This window comes from Saccopteryx leptura, chromosome 13 (genome assembly GCF_036850995.1).
Source record: "Saccopteryx leptura isolate mSacLep1 chromosome 13, mSacLep1_pri_phased_curated, whole genome shotgun sequence".
Lineage (NCBI taxonomy): Eukaryota > Metazoa > Chordata > Mammalia > Chiroptera > Emballonuridae > Saccopteryx > Saccopteryx leptura.
Window position 1 is genome coordinate 4,320,842 of NC_089515.1, and position 19,220 is coordinate 4,340,061.

The 19,220-nt window shown below is 57.0% G+C and overlaps 1 protein-coding gene across 4 annotated transcripts in view; it reads right to left on the reverse strand.

Annotated features, from left to right (window-relative positions):
* The window catches only part of PTPRE (protein tyrosine phosphatase receptor type E), a 142,144-nt gene that overhangs the window by 36,085 nt on the left and 86,839 nt on the right, over positions 1–19,220 (reverse strand). For all 4 annotated transcript variants that reach the window (XM_066354970.1, XM_066354967.1, XM_066354966.1 and 1 more), the window contains exon 3: positions 4,013–4,131. In XM_066354970.1, the coding sequence (XP_066211067.1) occupies positions 4,013–4,124 (112 nt within the window). In that variant the 5' untranslated portion in view covers positions 4,125–4,131. The remainder of the gene's footprint in view (positions 1–4,012; positions 4,132–19,220) is intronic.

The window sequence follows — 19,220 nt, forward strand, 5'->3', positions numbered from 1 at the left end:
TTCTCTGTGCTTGTATCTCTGTGCTCAGGGCAGCCTGGCCGGTGTAAGGGGCTCCATCCTCCGTCTCCTTCTCTGTGCTTGTATCTCTGTGCTCAGGGCAGCCTGGCCGGTGTAAGGGGCTCCATCCCCCGTCTCCTTCTCTGTGCTTGTATCTCTGTGCTCAGGGCAGCCTGGCCGGTGTAAGGGGCTCCATCCCCCGTCTCCTTCTCTGTGCTTGTATCTCTGTGCTTAGTGCAGCCTGGCCAGTGTAAGGGGCTCCATCCCCCGTCTCCTTCTCTGTGCTTGTATCTCTGTGCTTAGTGCAGCCTGGCCAGTGTAAGGGGCTCCATCCCCCGTCTCCTTCTCTGTGCTTGTATCTCTGTGCTTAGGGCAGCCTGGCCGGTGTAAGGGGCTCCATCCCCCGTCTCCTTCTCTGTGCTTGTATCTCTGTGCTCAGGGCAGCCTGGCCGGTGTAAGGGGCTCCATCCTCCGTCTCCTTCTCTGTGCTTGTATCTCTGTGCTTAGTGCAGCCTGGCCGGTGTAAGGGGCTCCATCCTCCGTCTCCTTCTCTGTGCTTGTATCTCTGTGCTCAGGGCAGCCTGGCCGGTGTAAGGGGCTCCATCCTCCGTCTCCTTCTCTGTGCTTGTATCTCTGTGCTTAGTGCAGCCTGGCCGGTGTAAGGGGCTCCATCCTCCGTCTCCTTCTCTGTGCTTGTATCTCTGTGCTCAGGGCAGCCTGGCCGGTGTAAGGGGCTCCATCCTCCGTCTCCTTCTCTGTGCTTGTATCTCTGTGCTCAGGGCAGCCTGGCCGGTGTAAGGGGCTCCATCCCCCGTCTCCTTCTCTGTGCTTGTATCTCTGTGCTCAGGGCAGCCTGGCCGGTGTAAGGGGCTCCATCCTCCGTCTCCTTCTCTGGGCTTGTATCTCTGTGCTTAGGGCAGCCTGGCCGGTGTAAGGGGCTCCATCCTCCGTCTCCTTCTCTGTGCTTGTATCTCTGTGCTCAGGGCAGCCTGGCCGGTGTAAGGGGCTCCATCCTCCGTCTCCTTCTCTGTGCTTGTATCTCTGTGTTTAGTGCAGCCTGGCCGGTGTAAGGGGCTCCATCCTCCGTCTCCTTCTCTGTGCTTGTATCTCTGTGTTTAGTGCAGCCTGGCCGGTGTAAGGGGCTCCATCCTCCGTCTCCTTCTCTGTGCTTGTATCTCTGTGCTTAGGGCAGCCTGGCCGGTGTAAGGGGCTCCATCCTCCGTCTCCTTCTCTGTGCTTGTATCTCTGTGCTTAGGGCGAGCCAGGTCAGTGTAAGGGGCTCCATCCTCCGTCTCCTTCTCTGTGCTTGTATCTCTGTGCTTAGGGCAGCCTGGCCGGTGTAAGGGGCTCCATCCTCCGTCTCCTTCTCTGTGCTTGTATCTCTGTGCTCAGGGCAGCCTGGCCGGTGTAAGGGGCTCCATCCTCCGTCTCCTTCTCTGTGCTTGTATCTCTGTGCTCAGGGCAGCCTGGCCGGTGTAAGGGGCTCCATCCCCCGTCTCCTTCTCTGTGCTTGTATCTCTGTGCTCAGGGCAGCCTGGCCGGTGCAAGGGGCTCCATCCTCCGTCTCCTTCTCTGTGCTTGTATCTCTGTGCTCAGGGCAGCCTGGCCGGTGCAAGGGGCTCCATCCTCCGTCTCCTTCTCTGTGCTTGTATCTCTGTGCTCAGGGCAGCCTGGCCGGTGTAAGGGGCTCCATCCTCCGTCTCCTTCTCTGTGCTTGTATCTCTGTGTTTAGTGCAGCCTGGCCGGTGTAAGGGGCTCCATCCTCCGTCTCCTTCTCTGTGCTTGTATCTCTGTGTTTAGTGCAGCCTGGCCGGTGTAAGGGGCTCCATCCTCCGTCTCCTTCTCTGTGCTTGTATCTCTGTGCTTAGGGCAGCCTGGCCGGTGTAAGGGGCTCCATCCTCCGTCTCCTTCTCTGTGCTTGTATCTCTGTGCTTAGGGCGAGCCAGGTCAGTGTAAGGGGCTCCATCCTCCGTCTCCTTCTCTGTGCTTGTATCTCTGTGCTTAGGGCAGCCTGGCCGGTGTAAGGGGCTCCATCCTCCGTCTCCTTCTCTGTGCTTGTATCTCTGTGCTCAGGGCAGCCTGGCCGGTGTAAGGGGCTCCATCCTCCGTCTCCTTCTCTGTGCTTGTATCTCTGTGCTCAGGGCAGCCTGGCCGGTGTAAGGGGCTCCATCCCCCGTCTCCTTCTCTGTGCTTGTATCTCTGTGCTCAGGGCAGCCTGGCCGGTGCAAGGGGCTCCATCCTCCGTCTCCTTCTCTGTGCTTGTATCTCTGTGCTCAGGGCAGCCTGGCCGGTGCAAGGGGCTCCATCCTCCGTCTCCTTCTCTGTGCTTGTATCTCTGTGCTTAGGGCAGCCTGGCCGGTGTAAGGGGCTCCATCCTCCGTCTCCTTCTCTGTGCTTGTATCTCTGTGTTTAGTGCAGCCTGGCCGGTGTAAGGGGCTCCATCCTCCGTCTCCTTCTCTGTGCTTGTATCTCTGTGCTCAGGGCAGCCTGGCCGGTGTAAGGGGCTCCATCCTCCGTCTCCTTCTCTGTGCTTGTATCTCTGTGCTCAGGGCAGCCTGGCCGGTGCAAGGGGCTCCATCCTCCGTCTCCTTCTCTGTGCTTGTATCTCTGTGCTCAGGGCAGCCTGGCCGGTGTAAGGGGCTCCATCCTCCGTCTCCTTCTCTGTGCTTGTATCTCTGTGCTCAGGGCAGCCTGGCCGGTGTAAGGGGCTCCATCCCCCGTCTCCTTCTCTGTGCTTGTATCTCTGTGCTCAGGGCAGCCTGGCCGGTGTAAGGGGCTCCATCCCCCGTCTCCTTCTCTGTGCTTGTATCTCTGTGCTCAGGGCAGCCTGGCCGGTGTAAGGGGCTCCATCCTCCGTCTCCTTCTCTGTGCTTGTATCTCTGTGCTCAGGGCGAGCCAGGTCAGTCTTCTCACTGCTGCTGCTAACCTGGAGAGTCCTGACCTGTCAGGGAAGCCTCTGAACTGTACGTTTGCGGGTCTCAGGGGATGGAGGAGAAGAGGATGGAGCGGGCGCAGGGGGGCTGTCCACAGGCCCTGGTGCAGAGCGAGGTGACCCCCCTCACCGCTCACAGGCCCCTGGGAACCCTGCACGGGGAAGAAGCAACCACAGAGGGGCCCCGGGCCCACCCGGGACACACATGCTGCCCGGGAAACCTGAGTCCACTCCCTGGAGAACCCTGAGCTCACCCTGCTGGGCCTCTCTCTGCATCAGGCACGTGTCTCAGAAGGAGATATTTCAAGGGGCACTGAAGAGGCAACTCTCTGGGCCACGAGGGACCAGCCATGACAGACCACCTATGGTGACCTCTCCCACAGACAGAAGTGACGGCTGACGCTGGTGAGCCTTCTGGTTCCCAGCGTCCTGACCTCTCCATTCCCACAGTACTACCAAGGGGCCAGGGCTGTGATGGTCCCCATCTACCAATGGGGGTACTGAGGCACAGAGAGGTTCACCCCCAAGGTCGCTGGGCCAGCGGGCAGTGAAGCCGGAACTGCACACTCACCTTCCTCCTCTCTTCCTTTAACACATGTCTCCGAGAGGTCAGGGTTCTTATTCTTTAAAACAAACCTAACGTCTATACCAACATCTTATCTAAAAGTATTAACAACACTTTCTGAGCTGGTAACAACCAACCGCTCTGTCTGCATTTAAACATTCTGGGTTGGCGGTGAATGCTCGTCCATGGGGAGGGCTGGCTGGGACAGGTTCCCCAGGGGGGCCTCCCGCCCCCACGGCAGCTGACACGGACTCTCAGTACGGGGTGGGGCCTGCCGCCTCCCTCCCAGACTCTGAGCTTTGCTCCAGCCGATGGCCGAGTCCCTGGCTCTTCTCACCGGCCTGCTTTTCACAGGTGTCAGACGGGCAAAGCGCACAGACCACAGAAGCCACACCTCTCTCCTTCTCCTCCTCCCTCAGCCAGGCAGTCACCTTGCGAGGCCCTGGGACCTCGTGGGTGGCGGGAGGGGGAGGGGCGAGGGGCGGCGAGGGCAGCGGGAAGAGGCAGCGAGTCCTCACCTGAGGTCGCGGACGTCCAGTTGCTGTCCACTGGGGTGGTCTCGTTGCCCGTGAAAGCCTGGGCGAGCGGCCAGCTACAACCTGCCAGCAGCAGCGGGCGGAAGGGCTCCATGGTGGCCCTGGAAGAAGCAGGGACAGGCTCAGAGGACTGGCCCTCTTCTCAGGTGGACACACATGGGAGACACAGGCCGGACCGATGGGGTGACCGAGGGGAGCAGTCTGGGAGCGCTGACCTGCCCACCCGAGTCAGGGACAGAGGTCTCTGGGCAGTGGGCACAGCTTGAACCTTCACCTGGGAAATAACATCACCTTAGGGCGAGCCAGGTCAGTAAGCCCAGGAACCTTCCTCAAGGTCTGAAAGCTCCTGGTGCTCTGTGTGTCTGTCTGTGTTTCCTGTTGTGTCTGTGTGTCTGTCTGCTCAGGGCCAGAGGGGCGGCAAATGAGGTGCCCGGGGAGGAGAGATTCCAAAAACACCACGAGACCCTGGGTTCCGCGAGGCAGCGTCTCAGACCCCCAGAGGCCCGGGCCCTCCTCACTTCCGCGTGACAGTCATCTGCTGACAGCTCAGGAGCAGGCTCAGCACAGCAGTGCTCACTGTGACAAGGGGCTAGGGTTTCGGCTCGGCATCACGACAGCCAGGGAAGGGTCAGTCCCCTCGGGAAGAATCACAGGCTCAGGGAGGAGATGGGTCAGTTAGCCTGTGGTCACTAGGCTGGGAGCCGGGTCCTTCTCTGCTGTCCCCCCCCCCCCCCCCGGCCACACCGCAGCCCATGCCACCGGTTCTCATTCCCAGCGCTGGCCTGGCCTCCTTCTCTCCTGAGCTGTGCCAGCAGGCCCCGGACTGTCAGGGCCCCAGGCCCCCACAAGCCTGAGACCAATTCATCATCTGAGAAGCCCAGCCCAGTTCTCTCACAGCATGGAACAAAACTGCTAATGAATGCGGCCACTAGAACGCTTGCTTCTGATGTGTTTGACTCAAGTAACTGATTAGGTAGGAAGTATTCACTGACTTATTACAACTCAGAGATGCGGAATTCCTAGTGGAAACATTTCCCCCGCCCGCCCCCATCACATCATCCCATGCCCTCCATTTGAAAATGCCCCTCTCCAAATGCTGACCAATCTAAGAGGAGGCCGACTCTCTTGAACTTTCAAAGGTCATCTCATCCTGCATCCAAAGCGCCGGGTGACCTGCCCCATTCGACCAGCAGAGGGCACTACACTTTGCAGGATTCAAACCCGTCCCACCACCACCAGAATACCTTGACAGGAGCAATCATGTTAGGAGGCAGTGACAAGGTGCCAGTCCCTGGAGACCCAGCCTCAAAGGGCTGGTACTTGCTCCCTGACAAGTACAGAGAGGAATCAGCACAGAAATACAGCTTGAAGGAGTAATTGGTTCCACGCTGAATTTTTAACGCTTTTATTTACTGGGGTTACTGCGCGCTTTACAAGGCCTGCGTCCTCTGCGGCACAGCCTACGTCGGATCTCTGGGACGGAGGTGCTCAAAATAGATTATTTCCAACAAAGCCGCTTTTCCGTTCATGCCCAGCAAACATCAGCCAGCGACCGTTCTGCCTGGAGTGGTCCCTTGACTCCATCTGAAGCCTTTTCAACACTCCTTGTTGGGCAGCCCCTCTGGGGCCAGCCGGGCGTGTGGCCTGACCCCAGATGGCCCATGGGCCCAGCGAGTCCTCCCATCTCCGGTGCCAATGCTCACGCTGGGCTGGCTGACTGCAGGGGCTCCGTCAATGCTGGTGGACAGTGACGGTCCCCAAGCACCCCAGAGAGAGCATGAGGGATACGATCTTCCCGCTCAGTCCCACCCGCGAGCAGCTGCGGTTGGTCTCGGGTCCTCAGGACGCGGCTCCTGGGCACTCTCCCACAAGGACGCAAAGTCACCTGGTGGCTTGCTTCCACACCGAGCATCTGGCGACAGTTCAGAGCGAGTGCCGCCCAGCCGGCCGTGAGGAGCCCGGGGAACAGGGTCTTATTTCTGCTCCCTCGGAATTTGTCTTCAAGAGGTGGACGGCTCCGAAGGTCAACAGCCACCGGACAGGTCATATAAGACAAAGAGGGGGACGCACATCCCGAGGGGTAATTGTGACCAGGGCGGGGCACCCCCCTCCTGGGGGACAGCGAGGTGACCTGAGGACACGTGATCAGGGAGGGCATCCCAGGAGAGGCCGCAGGGGCAGGGAGGAGAAAAGCTCAGGGGTGGGCAGCGGTCAGGGCCCGGGGTGGGGCGGGAAGGGTGTGAGTGGTGGCAGGCACAGCAGGCCAGGTCAAAGAGGGCTGCCGGGTCTCTTAGGGTGGAGGCTTCTTCCCTATCCCATCTCTCCCCTCCTGGCCTGGGGCTCCGGCTCTGGGAATAAAGGCCCCAGAAGCTGACGGAGCAGCAACCCTGCCTTTCCGGCCCCTGAGCTCTGGCGGGTCACCCAGCCGTGCTGGGAACCAGGCCCCTCCTGGAGCAGAACACGCTGTCCTGTCCCCGCCTCCCAGTGGACTCTGGGGTGTGTGTGTGTGCATGTGTGTGTGTGTGCACGCGCGCGCGTGTGTGTGTCCTCCAGCTGGGCAGCGGCCAGCAGTCTCTGAAACCTGTCCACACGTGGGGGCAGAGGCAGGCCCAGCACATCCTGTCCCTTGTTCCCACAGCCTCTCATGGGAAACGCCGGTCACAGTGACCTTCAGTGGCGGCTGGAGAAACGGCTGAGGGTGAGGGTTTCAATTCCTGTGTGTCCAGAAGACAGGCCACCTGCTGTCACAGAAACACGCACAGTCCTTACTTGCCTGCAGGTGGGGACAGCTCCTCACGGCGGCCCCCGAGTCTGAAACAGTGGCTAAGAACGTCCACTTCTCCTTTCTGGAAGGTTCTGCGATAATGTACGTGACCGCTGGCTAGTGCGCCTCAGCGCTCCCTAGGAGTTCAGGAGTCACCTGCAATGTCCAAGGCCCACTGTCCGCAGTCTCCAGGCCAGGGGGAGTGGCCAGGCCCCGGACACAGGCGGAAGCACCAAGGCCATGGCCTCGGCTGTCCCGACTCTCTCTGCGGGGCCGGGGAAGGCGCTGGGTGCACGCAGCCTCTTGGCCTTTTGGCTTCTGCTGGAAGCGCAGGCTCCTGGGTGGCCTCCCACACGGGTCCCCTGCTGTCCTCGCCGCTTTCTAGGCCACGGTGGAGCACAGACACTGTCCCTGAGCTTCTAGTGTGGGGGCAGAGAGCGGGCCGGAGGTAGAGCCAAGCCCTGTTGACTGCGGACAAGTCCCCCAAACCACAGAATTCCCTTGACACCTGTGGGGTGTGGGTCTGTGAGGAGTGAGCTCTGGGGTACACAGTGTCCCCCCACCCTACAGGCTGCAGAGAATGAACAGTGGTTAGAAGACAGTCATCGTAGGCTCTGACACATGCCTCAAAACAGACGGGGAAGGACGGCACCCGTTCTCTGAAATTGTTACTGAAACACAAGTCCAGCTCCCTCCAGGACTCTCCGGGACCCTCCGGGACTCTCCGGGACCCTCCGGGACTCTCCGGGACCCTCCAGGGCCCTCCGGGACCCTCCAGGACCATTCTCCACTACACTCCTCTCAGCCCCCACCCATATCCTCCCGCCAAACCCTCCAGGCAGAGGGGTGCCGGGGCCTGGCCTGGCTCTCCACGTGCTGACCCCTCACACCACTCGCTGTGATCTTTCCCACGACATCTGGACATGGTCATGCAGAGGGCAGGATGATTTCTTTCTCACGCGTTAGGGAAGACCAGAAACTCAAAGAACCAAGATGCGTTTTCCCTGTGAGGGAGAAACAAACCCAGACCGTGGTCCCTCCACCTTCAGCTGTGAGCACACGTCTACGCGGGTGCGAGATCGAACGGGAACGAACACTCCCGCAGCGCAGCCACGGGCAGAGCCCGCACGCTGCCCGAACGCCCCCGCGGCGCAGCCACGGGCAGAGCCCGCACGCTGCCCGAACGCCCCCGCGGCGCAGCCACGGGCAGAGCCCGCATTCCCGGCGCTCCCACCGCCAGCCCGCCAATCTGGAGACGGCTTCGCGCGTTCAAGGGGAAAAGGTGCCCAGAAGGTGCTTGGGGTCTGGGCTGGTGAAGGTCGGAACTTAGCTGCTCTTGAACAAAGGTAACTGCAACGTCTGATGAAAAACCACGGAGACGCCATTAAAAATGAGGCTGGCAGAGACGTCCCTGTGATAGCAGGGGGGGCAGATGGAGAGAAATGACCGTGTCCTGGCCTGACAGACTGTCACAGGGCAGGGCCTGCCGCGGTCCATGACGTCCTCCAGGGGGCCCTCGTCTGACCTGGAGAAGACAGAGAGGTGACCGTCCACTGCCCCAGGCTGTCAGGGCAGACAGTCTTGGGAGAAGAATGGGGGACAGTCTTTCTGTAGCCGGGGCACCTGGCACCTCCTGGGCTCCGCGGGGGTCAGGCCACAGGGCTGTCCACTGTGCACACACACCGTCCACACGGAGAATCCAGTCTGGGGTTCCTGGACACACAGAACACTCAGGGTTCTGGAAACTGAACTCCGGGCACTCCCTGGATGGTTGTAGCCATGAGAAGTACCAGGGTGTGGGGAGACAGATGCCTCCCCATCTGTACACACCTGTTCCCCACCACCCACACAGGCACAGACCAGGTGTGTCCCGAGATGCCACTGGTCCCTGGAGACTACACAGATGCCCAGGGGACGGGTACCCCAGGGTGGGGGGGGGGAGCTGGGAACGGGTGCCCCAGGGCGGGGGGGGGGAGCTGGGAACGGGTGCCCCAGGGCGGGGGGGGGGGGAGCTGGGAACGGGTGCCCCAGGGTGTGTGTGAGCCCCGGCACTGGTGGGCTGAGCCCCTGGCTCAGGTGGGCTGAGCCCCGGCACTGGTGGGCTGAGCCCCGGCACAGGTGGGCGGAGCCCCCGGCACAGGTGGGCGGAGCCCCCGGCACTGGTGGGCGGAGCCCCGGCACTGGTGGGCTGAGCCCCGGCACTGGTGGGCTGAGCCCTGGGCTGAGCCCCGGCACTGGTGGGCTGAGCCCTGGGCTGAGCCCCGGCACTGGTGGGCTGAGCCCTGGGCTGAGCCCCGGCACTGGTGGGCTGAGCCCCTGGCTCAGGTGGGCTGAGCCCCTGGCACTGGTGGGCTGAGCCCCCGCGCAGGTGGGCTGAGCCCCGGCACAGGTGGGCGGAGCCCCGGCGCAGGTGGGCGGAGCCCTGGCACTGGTGGGCGGAGCCCCGGCACTGGTGGGCTGAGCCCCGGCGCAGGTGGGCGGAGCCCCTGGCACTGGTGGGCTGAGCCCCGGCACAGGTGGGCGGAGCCCCGGCTCAGGTGGGCGGAGCCCCTGGCACAGGTGGGCGGAGCCCCGGCTCAGGTGGGCGGAGCCCCTGGCACAGGTGGGCGGAGCCCCGACACTGGTGGGCTGAGCCCTGGCACAGGTGAGCAGCTCCTCCTCAGGGGACTGCAGGCTCGGTCAGGTCAGTCTAGGTGAGCGGTAGCTCTGTGCCCAGGGCGCTGCTGGCCCAGCAGAGAAAGGCGGAGTCAGGGGGTCTCCTGCATGAGCAGGTAGCTCTGGAAGCGGAATTATTGGGCTCTCCTCTCCAAGTTCATCGTGGACCCGCTGGACCCCCTTCCTGCCATCCTCAAGTGTCCCCAGGACCAGCCGGCCACCTGGAGGACCTTCGGAATGATGGATGAGACAGTATTTAAAAAATAATTCGAGGCCGCCAGTTCTCCGCTCCTTAGGAAAAGCGGCTCCTCGGCAATGCTCATTAACCTTCCTTCTAATTGGGAGGAATTAAACGGAGCAGCACCAGCTCATGACGCAGCACTGACGATGTGTTTCACCAGTTGGACAAGGCGGGCATATTTCAGGATGCTGCCTGCTTCTTGGCGCGGAAGGGGCTCATCTGTCTTCACGAGCAGAGACGGTTCTGGGCTCACCAGGGACCATGGGCCTCCCTCGAGACGTGGCTCTGAGAACCTGGGGGCACACAGCTCAGTCTGGGAGCAAGGGTGCGGGAGTCCAGTCTGCAGGAGGGATCCCTGCTGCTTAGTAAGGTCAGCAGAATCTGACACTGCGACGGAGTCGTTATCCACTCAGGTGTCCCCCCCTCCCCAGCAGGCAGTCTGCCCTCTGTGACAAGGCAGGGCTACATGACGCTCCACCTTACTCTCTCCTGTCCGTGTGTCGCGTGAGTCTTCTCTCTTGTTTGAGGTTTGGGGGGGATAGAAGGAGAGGAGGAGAAGGATGCCGTGTGTAAGCGGTCACGAGGCCGTGTGGAGAAGCGTCTGGGTCTGCAGGCCATGCGTAGGATGGGGGGGGTCTGGCTGCTCCCCCACCCCGTCCACTTCCGTCCCTGACTCATCGCTTTTACTGCCGTGGGCCGAGCTTTCCATGCCTGAGTCCTCTCACGCAAGACCAAGAATGCGTGGCAGAGTAAACCGGCCGCATCTCGGAAGAAGGAGGGCGTGCTCTCTGGGAGACACGAGGCCCGGTGGTCCGCCCGGTGCCAGAGTGTGCCGGGTCCCTTGGAAATGCCAGGTATCCGCCTGGGGAAGAGGAGTGTTTGGCTGTGGGCATCCTGTCCTGGCTCCCTCACACTAAAGTGGGGGTGATCACCTCTTAACGGCACTCCACCCTCCGCTGCCCACCTGGTGCCAGGCTCAGAATCTGGAGACTGCTTCCTGGAGCAAAGGAGAAGGAGGTCCGTCCAAAGGCAGGACGGCGTCCGAGCTGAGCGTTCTCCCCGGAGCGCCGCCGACTCCGGTCCCCGATGCTGACGTGGTCACGGGAGCGGGCACCAGTCTTCAGAGAATCTGGGGAATTCGTTCTGTGCAGGGGGAAAGGTCCCGATGACTAATTTCAGGGCTTTTTACATTCACACTGGTGTAGACCCATGTGCACACCTGTGGCTTATCCTCTGAGACTGATTTCATCAAAGAACTTTTAAAAACACAAGGACGATGTAAAGCTTCAATGCACACCAGCCATCGATGTCCTGGTCCACACGGGGCTTCCCGCCTGCCACCACTGAGCTGACCAGGTGCTTGAGGTCCGGGCCAGCACAGGCAAGGGGTCCTCCCAGGGACAGGGCAACACTCTTCCCGGGCCAGCAGCAAGGACCCGTACGGATACTGGTGGGTCGGTCGGTATGTTAAGGGGTCATTTCCATTACCCAAGGGCCATGCACTAATTTGCACAGTTCCAATTATGCACCTTCCCCTTTTCAAGATGTAGAAAGAGTGAAGAGCTGATTCTGTAAGAGTCCAGTCTTTCTCCATTGCAACAGAGACAGCAGAACCACAGGTCGCTACAGACACAAGGAGGAGGCGTCTCCAAAGCTCATTTTCGGCACCAGAAGCCATAACACAGTCCGTATAATCACCAGCAAGCCCACTGTCTGGTCACCCCTGAGAGAACATGACACGTACCACGTTCCTGGAGCAGGGGCCAAGTAAGACAGAAAGGAATTGTAGCTAGATTTGAATTGGCTACTTTTCCCTCCTGTATCGAAGAAAACCATCCTTCTTACCTCAAAAGCAAAGAAAGCAACACCCTCTACGTGTAACTGTCCGTTCCTGAAAAGGGGGTCGCATAGAACTGAAGATGACGATGAAGGTGGGTGGCCTCATCTCAAATGACTGTGAACAACAGACAACACCTCCGTTCTTCACGGGCTTCCAAAATCACCACTGGATCTCACCGAAACCGAACTATTACCACAGAATAGATTATTTGTGTTCCAGAGGAAAAATAAAAATGCCCGGAGATCACACATTAACCCAGGGGTCCCCAAACTTTTTACACAGGGGGCCAGTTCACTGTCCCTCAGACCATTGGAGGGCCGGACTATAAAAAAAAACTATGAACAAATCCCTACATACACTGCACATATCTTATTTTAAAGTAAAAAAACAAAACAGGAACAAATACAATATTTAAAATAAAGAACAAGTAAATTTAATCAACAAACTGACCAGTATTTCAATGGGAACTATGCTCCTCTCACTGACCACCAATGAAAGAGGTGCCCCTTCCAGAAGTGCAGCGGGGGCCGGATAAATGGCCTCGGGGGGCCGCATGCGGCCTGCGGGCCGTAGTTTGGGGACCCCTGCATTAACCCTTACAGATGACAAGTGAGAGACCCGACGACCTTGATACTTTTAAAAAAGATGTCATTACATAGAGTTAAATGCACAGACACTGAGCCTCTGGTTTGATGAGTTCTGCCAAGTGCAGTTCGCACCTCAACCAAGACGAAAGGCGTCTGACGTGTCTCCAGAGATCTCCTTCTTCTCCCTCTTCCGTCTCGTCTTCCCTGCCCCAAGAAGCACGCACTATTCTGATTTCTGTCCCCGGAGAATGGTTAGCTTTGTGTGCCCTTGACCTTCATAGAAATGAAACCATACGGGCTGGAGTCCTGTATGTTGAGTTTCTTGGCCTCAGCAGGGCTGGAAGCGTACAGCTGTGGCTTCGGCATGGAGTTCACGCCTCTCAGAGCTGAAGAGTGTCCTTCTGTGTAGCCACCACGGTGTGTTCATCCATCCTCTCCTCTTGGTATGCATTTGGGTGATTTCTCTTTTCTTTCCTTCTTTCTCTCTTTTTATATATTTTTCGGCTATTATACGCAACGCTGCCATGAACTTGGGTAATGGTCTTTCTGCGGACAAATGTTTTTCATTTCTTAGAGGTGAATGCCTATTGAGTGTCGTTGCTGGGTTTGAGGAGTAGGTCAGTGTGTGGTTACAATTTAAAAAGGCTTTTAATTAGCCTGAAGTATTTAAAGAGGGGGTGAGGCCACATACAGAGTGGAGGTGTGGCTTCTCTGGGGACAGTCCTGGCCAGCCTGCATTCTTTTTTTTGTTTGTTTTTTTCTGAAGCTGGAAATGGGGAGAGATAGTCAGACAGACTCCGTCCGGCATGCGCCCGACTGGGATCCACCCGGCACGCCCACCAGGGGGCGATGCTCTGCCCCTCCGGGGCATCACTCTGTTGCGACCAGAGCCACTCTAGCGCCTGGGGCAGAGGCCAAGGAGCCATCCCCAGCGCCCAGGCCATCTTTGCTCCAATGGAGCCTTGCTGCGGGAGGGGAAGAGAGAGACAGAGAGGAAGGAGAGTGGGAGGGGTGGAGAAGCAGAGGGGCGCTTCTCCTGTGTGCCCTGGCCGGGAATCGAACCCGGGACTTCTGCATGCCAGGCCGACGCTCTACCACTGAGCCAACCGGCCCGGGCCCGGCCTGCATTCTTGCATGGCTGGGGGGTGGGCCCCTCAGCTGGAACCTGAGATTGCCGAGGGCCACGTGGCCCCTACTCTGCCCATTCCTGGCTGGGTCACCCCTACTGCCTCCTTTGTCACACAGCTGGGGGCTGCCCCTCCAGAAGTGGACAGACACTTGGTCCAGCATCTGGAGGAAGGTGGCTCTCCAGCCCCAGAACCCTCCCTGGGGACTCCAGCAAACAGAATATGAGACTGCAGGGGTAGGGGTGCGGGAGGTCTGATTTTCTTCCCGACTCAGAGCAAGAAGCTTTAGTAATTCCAAGGGAAGCACTTCCCTTTCAGGCCGTGGAGACCCGACCTGCAGTTGGGGGGGGGGGGTAATTTGGTCCCGTCTCCCCGAATATGCTGCAGACACACAGGTTTTAATCTTCTTTTATTAAAAATAGATCCACCCTTCTCGCTCGGGTCTCTGGTGTACATAATCTAATTAGGCCAGCCTATCAGGGGTGTGTCACTGTCCCTCAAGAAGGAAAGAACTGCCCCCGCCTTTGGGAAAAAAAAAAAGGTTAATTGGGACAAACAATGAGCATGAATTATTTACAATTCATGCACCTCTGCTTCTGTGGAAGAACATCTGCCTCCAAACCACAACTGAGGAAAGAAGTCTCCGTAGCCTGTTACCCAAAGGGCTGCTTTCAGAACTTCCCAGACCCCTCAACCACCGGGGGTACACAACCCTATTCCTGCTTAGAGGGGCCACAGAGGAGGGACAGGGTCCCTTCTGAAGCCATGACCCACTTCATGCCTGAAGCAGGGACGCTCTTAGGTCTAAGATATCTAAGTCCATGGAAGACTCATTCATTCAACTACTTACTGGTATTTCCTGCATAACTGTGAACAAAAGTCACCAGAGCCCTGCCCTCGGGCACCTCCCTTCCCGCACCTCTTCTAACCACCCCGGGGCTGTTTGTTTATACAATTGCTCTTCTCAACAGGCTCTACCTTGTAATGCAGTGGTTATCAAAGCGTGTGCCAGGGCCTAGAAGATTTCCAGGTGTGCCCTATGGTATTCCAGAGAAATATGTGCCCATTGGGGACTAAAAAGACCAACAGGATTTTTGGAATTTAGATTTGGGGGGGACAGAGCTGTGGGGAATTGGCTGTAAGCTAACAGTCTGCCCAACCCCCCACCTCACCTGCCTGATTAGGTTGCAAAAGGCTGTTAAGCTGTGGTGCTGGATTGTTTACACTACCCCCCCATGTTTCCTGGAAAGACTGGAGGCAAGTTTCTTCTATCCTTTGTTTGGTGTAAAGTTAGATGATATGTATGGTGGGGGTTTTCTGCACTCAACATAATTAAGAGCAAAAAGAGAGGAATTCTTCAATGTATTGACGAGAAAATGAGAGTTTGCCTTTCAAATATATGCCCAAACTCTGAAGAAATCGCTAGGACACATCAGGCTCATGTTTCTCATAAACACAAGAATGAAAAAACTTAACACATTTGTGCCAGGACCTGCCGAATTTACTAAATCTTACTCAGAATGTATCTATATATATAAAAAGATAACTTTTTGTCTTTTTTTTTAACCCTTTTTTTACGAACTCTAAAAAGCATAACTCAAAAAATGTAACATAAAAATGTTTTTTAATGTCAGAATAAATTTAATGTTGTCGTACTTATTTTGTTTAATTACCATAAAAGCATGCTTGGACTTCATATTTCTTTTTCTTTCATATTTGACTTAATTATTATAACATATTTCTCAGAAATTTGTATATAACACACCTACAATTATTTGTAGGATTTTAAATGTGCCCCGACTTCAAAAAGTCTGAGAACCACTGCAGTTGTGTCTAAGTCTTTTCTCTCACCAGCTCCCGGGGGACACTCAGAAGTGGAATTCTCCCTCCCCTTCCACATTCTCCCCACAGAGACCCGCCCCTCTATTTATTATGACCCCCCCCCCCATGTCATATCAGCAGGGCCACTCCGCGTGTTCTCTACCCACAGTCTCAGGGGGAGGACAGTCCCTTTGCCCCCGCTGACCCAGCTGATCAGTGGGCCCCCATCCGCGACGTGGCACCGGCCTGCGGTTACCGGGTCCTTCTCGATGCCCGCGCGGTAAACTGCACCCACGCCACCTACTGGTGGAAGGTGGTAACATCAGCGCAGCAGTCAACCAAAGACATTGCCTTTTGGGGAGTTATGTATATTAATAAATAGGCGCTCTTTCATAGGAAATTCACACCCAGTGCATAAAACGGTTTGCTCTCACGCTGGGAAACATTATGACACTCACGATTTTTTTTTTAAAGAAAACGCTGATGATGTTCGCAGGACCAGGAGCCAGTCTTGGAGATGTGTTTGTTCATTCATTCGACAAACGTCTGCCCAGTGACTTCTGGACACAGAGCATGACAGGAGGGCTGGCGGAGGCAACAAGGCTTGACACGGATGCGGCTGCCTCCTGTGGATTTCTACATGAACGAGGAGACCAGCTCTCCCCTGTAAAAATGACTTCAATGGGTCAAGGTGTAGAGGGTGCGGTGGGCAGGTGCCAAACCACTTGAAAGTTTGTTCTATGCCTTGCTTTCAACATAGGCTCTGCTGGGTGCGGGAGAGTCCACAGGGCCCAGACCCCACTCGTGCCTTGGGGAAGCACCCACAGGCAGGAAGTGGTGCCTCTCCTGTGTCCAGTACGCAGTGAGCGAGCACGACGACCCCTGAGGTGAGCAGAAACCCAGACGTCAGCCGCGTGGCTGTTGGAGGGAGGCTGACTGCCGGCCTCCTTCCTGAGTGCCAGTCCCCGCTGTGCCCGTCTTGGTGCGGAGGCCTCACAGGGGTATTCGGCCCCACGAGGGTAGAAGTTGTCTGTGCATGTTTAACTGCTTGGGCTCCTGGGTCCCTGAGGGAGCATGACCTCAGAGCTATCCTTGGGGCACTCACTGTCCTGGAATAGCCCTTGTATCTCAAGGGGAGACCCCAGGAAGCAGCCCACCTAGAGACAAGAGCCCTGACAGGAGAGACTGATGGCTCTGGGTGCACACCTGGGCCCCTCCACCTTCCAGGCAAGTGTCTTGCCTCTCAGAGGAGACTCTTTCCTCCTCGGTGACCTGCGGGCACAGTGCCTGCTTATGGGGGTCCGTGGGGACACAGGCAGATTCTCTGGCCCAGGTTCCGCTCTGAGCTGGTGGGAGCCACATCTCTGATGTCCAGGGCATGGCCTGTGCACTGGCACGTCCGTCCGATGCATCCACAGTTACTGAGCCCCTCTTTGGACCGGAAGGCAACGGCGGTACCCTGGGTGGGTGCAGGGAGCCCCCAGGATGCTCAGAGCCCAAAGGAGCAGACGGATACATAATAACAAGCGTGGTGTAAGAAAGAGGACGCCTAGAGGGACAGGATCATCCAAGTAGAGGGGGGTTTAAGTGATAAAAAGCATTATAATTTCATGTTTTGCTTTATGAGCTCTAACTTTCACCCGAATTTGGAAGCATCAAGGATGCAGGCTCTGCCGGGTGAAGAGGGGAGGGGAGGGGAGGGGCGGGGCGGGGCAAGGCGGGCTCCTGTCTCCACGCATGCGCCGTCCTAGCTGGACCTCCGGGTGAGATTACAGAGAAGACCAGCAGGTGGCGCCGTCGGGGAGGCCATGGAACCGTCCGCTAGCACCTGCCTGGGCTCCCAAACCCTAAACCAGAAGGTTCCTAACTCCCACCTCCCACGTCAGGGTCTCACCGCCACCCAGCATCTTTCCAGGGCCCCTGCACTCCCTCCAGGGAACGACCCCTCCCACACCAGGACAAATGGGTCCTGTTGTAGTAATATAAGGTTATAATAATTAAATATCATATATAGAAATATAAAAATATGGAAGATATATAAAAGTAATTAAAATATTAAAAATAATTATTAAAATTAAATAAAGTTATGCCATTTGAATAGGAATTAATATAGTGAGTGCAAGTGTGATAAATAGACTCTGACTTTCAAGCAAGGCCCAGTTAGTATGTGTGTGAAGTTATACATAGATAAGAAACCACATCTTAAAAAGTGGTTTGATGTACACATTTCAGTTGATTAACATAAAAGGGGATTCCCTGCGAGGAATTCCCCAAAAGGTGGTTTGAGGTGATAGTTCTGTAGATTGACACCTGTTAGAAGGCGTTGGCCAGAAAAGGTACTAAAGCTGAGGAGCCCTCTGCTGCAGTAGTCGCCCAGACTCCAACGTTGATGTGAACTGTCTCCACGCCGCTCTGAGCTCTGACCAGAGAAAGCCGAGAGGAGCATGCCGACAGGGCCCCCTTAAGCTGTATCCGGGCACGCCAAAAGGATTTGTGAGTAATAAATTGCCTGTGTGATTATTGCAACTAACTTGTGTGTGGTCGTGTCTTTCCTCTGGTGGCAGTTAGTGTTAGCACTGATTAATAGCATCCTCATAGCTGCCTCAAGAGTAGTCTCGAAGAGGCTGCCAGCCCTGCTGATAAGCATGAGTGTCCCACTGCACAGGGAAGTCGAATTAGGGACCCCTGATGGACCTAGAGCTTGGGCTCTACTGGGACAGGCCCATTATCAGTTACTTAATAAACCAGCTGATGTGCACCACCAGGTTTGACGTTTGCATTGGGGGAGCCTAAGTTGGGGACAAAGAAGGAGAGAGACGAGGCCAGGGGACCAGGGAAGAGCAGAGGGCAGGAACTGGATGGGGTGGGGAGACAGCACAGCCCTTTCCTGCTATGGGGACCACACCTGTCGCCCAGGGAGGGAGAGCAAGTTTTTTTTTTATTCCTCCCAGGGAAAACGTTAGTTCCTCAGACCAAGCTGTGCTTGGGGCTATCCGGGCAGGGTGGGGTGTGCAGCAAGAGCCTGCCTCAGGGTCCCTGGGCTCAGGCGCTTCCTCTGTGTAAGAGCTCTGCAGGTCACCTCGCCTGCAAAATGGGGAGAAATCTCCAGTTTGGGGATGAAATGAGGCCATGGATGGGCAAGGCCAGGTGTGCAGAATGCTATGCACTGCCAGGTCATCCCGGCCAGGACAGGTGGACCTGGTCCACGGCCGGCAGAGAGCTTGGAGTCTGGGGGCTGCCCAGAGAGAGCGCTCCCCAGATGAATGACCAAGTGGATGGAGGACGACTCGCATTCCTGCGCATGTGCTGTGAGCTGAGTGACCACGAGCCCTGGTGGCCCTGGGCAGTCAGTTCATGCCTGCTGCCCAGTGTAATTGTCAATAGCATCCTCTCTCTCTCTCTCTCTCTCTCTTTCTCTCAACACTGTGAGGGATGATCAGCTATATGTCTTCCAGACTAGGAGAGACGGAGGGAGGCGAGGTCATCATTCTTAAACAACAGAGAAGTGCGGTTGTCTTAGTCTGAGACCTCAGCAAACAGACGTGTACTAAATTAAATCCCATTCAACCTAATGAACGGCGTTGAAACAACGAAGATATCAGAGAATCCTGTTTATAACCCCAAATTACTGGATTGTTTCCAGCATCCTTCAGACCACAGCTGCTCTCTGGGCAACACGGACATTGGAAAGAGGCTGGGCCACCAGGACGAGCAGAGCTCTATAGTCCATGGCTGTGTGACCTCGGGCCTGCCTGTTCTTTCCCTCTCTAGTCTGTAAAGTGAACAACAGGGTGACCTCACCCTGCCTCTGGGGCAGATAAGAAGAAAGCCCTTCATACCCTTTCTGGATCGTGACTAAACTCTTCAAACAATGTCCAACTCAAAGGCCAACACACGAGAAGCAATGGAACCAGTTTCATTCTCCTAACTGGTGCTCGGAGTTGGGGAGGAAGCCCCAGGAAGGCCCTCCTTTACAGTCTCGGGGACATGAGGCCCAGAACTACCCGGAACGGTTCTGAGACAGTGAGAGGTCTCAGGTCCGTACACCCAATGGCACGGACAGGAGTCCTGGCTGCGTCCTTGCTCTCCTCTGGCCGCCCGAGAGCCTGCCTGGACACCACACCTCCCGGACGTTAGGAGGGGTGCTTCCATCAT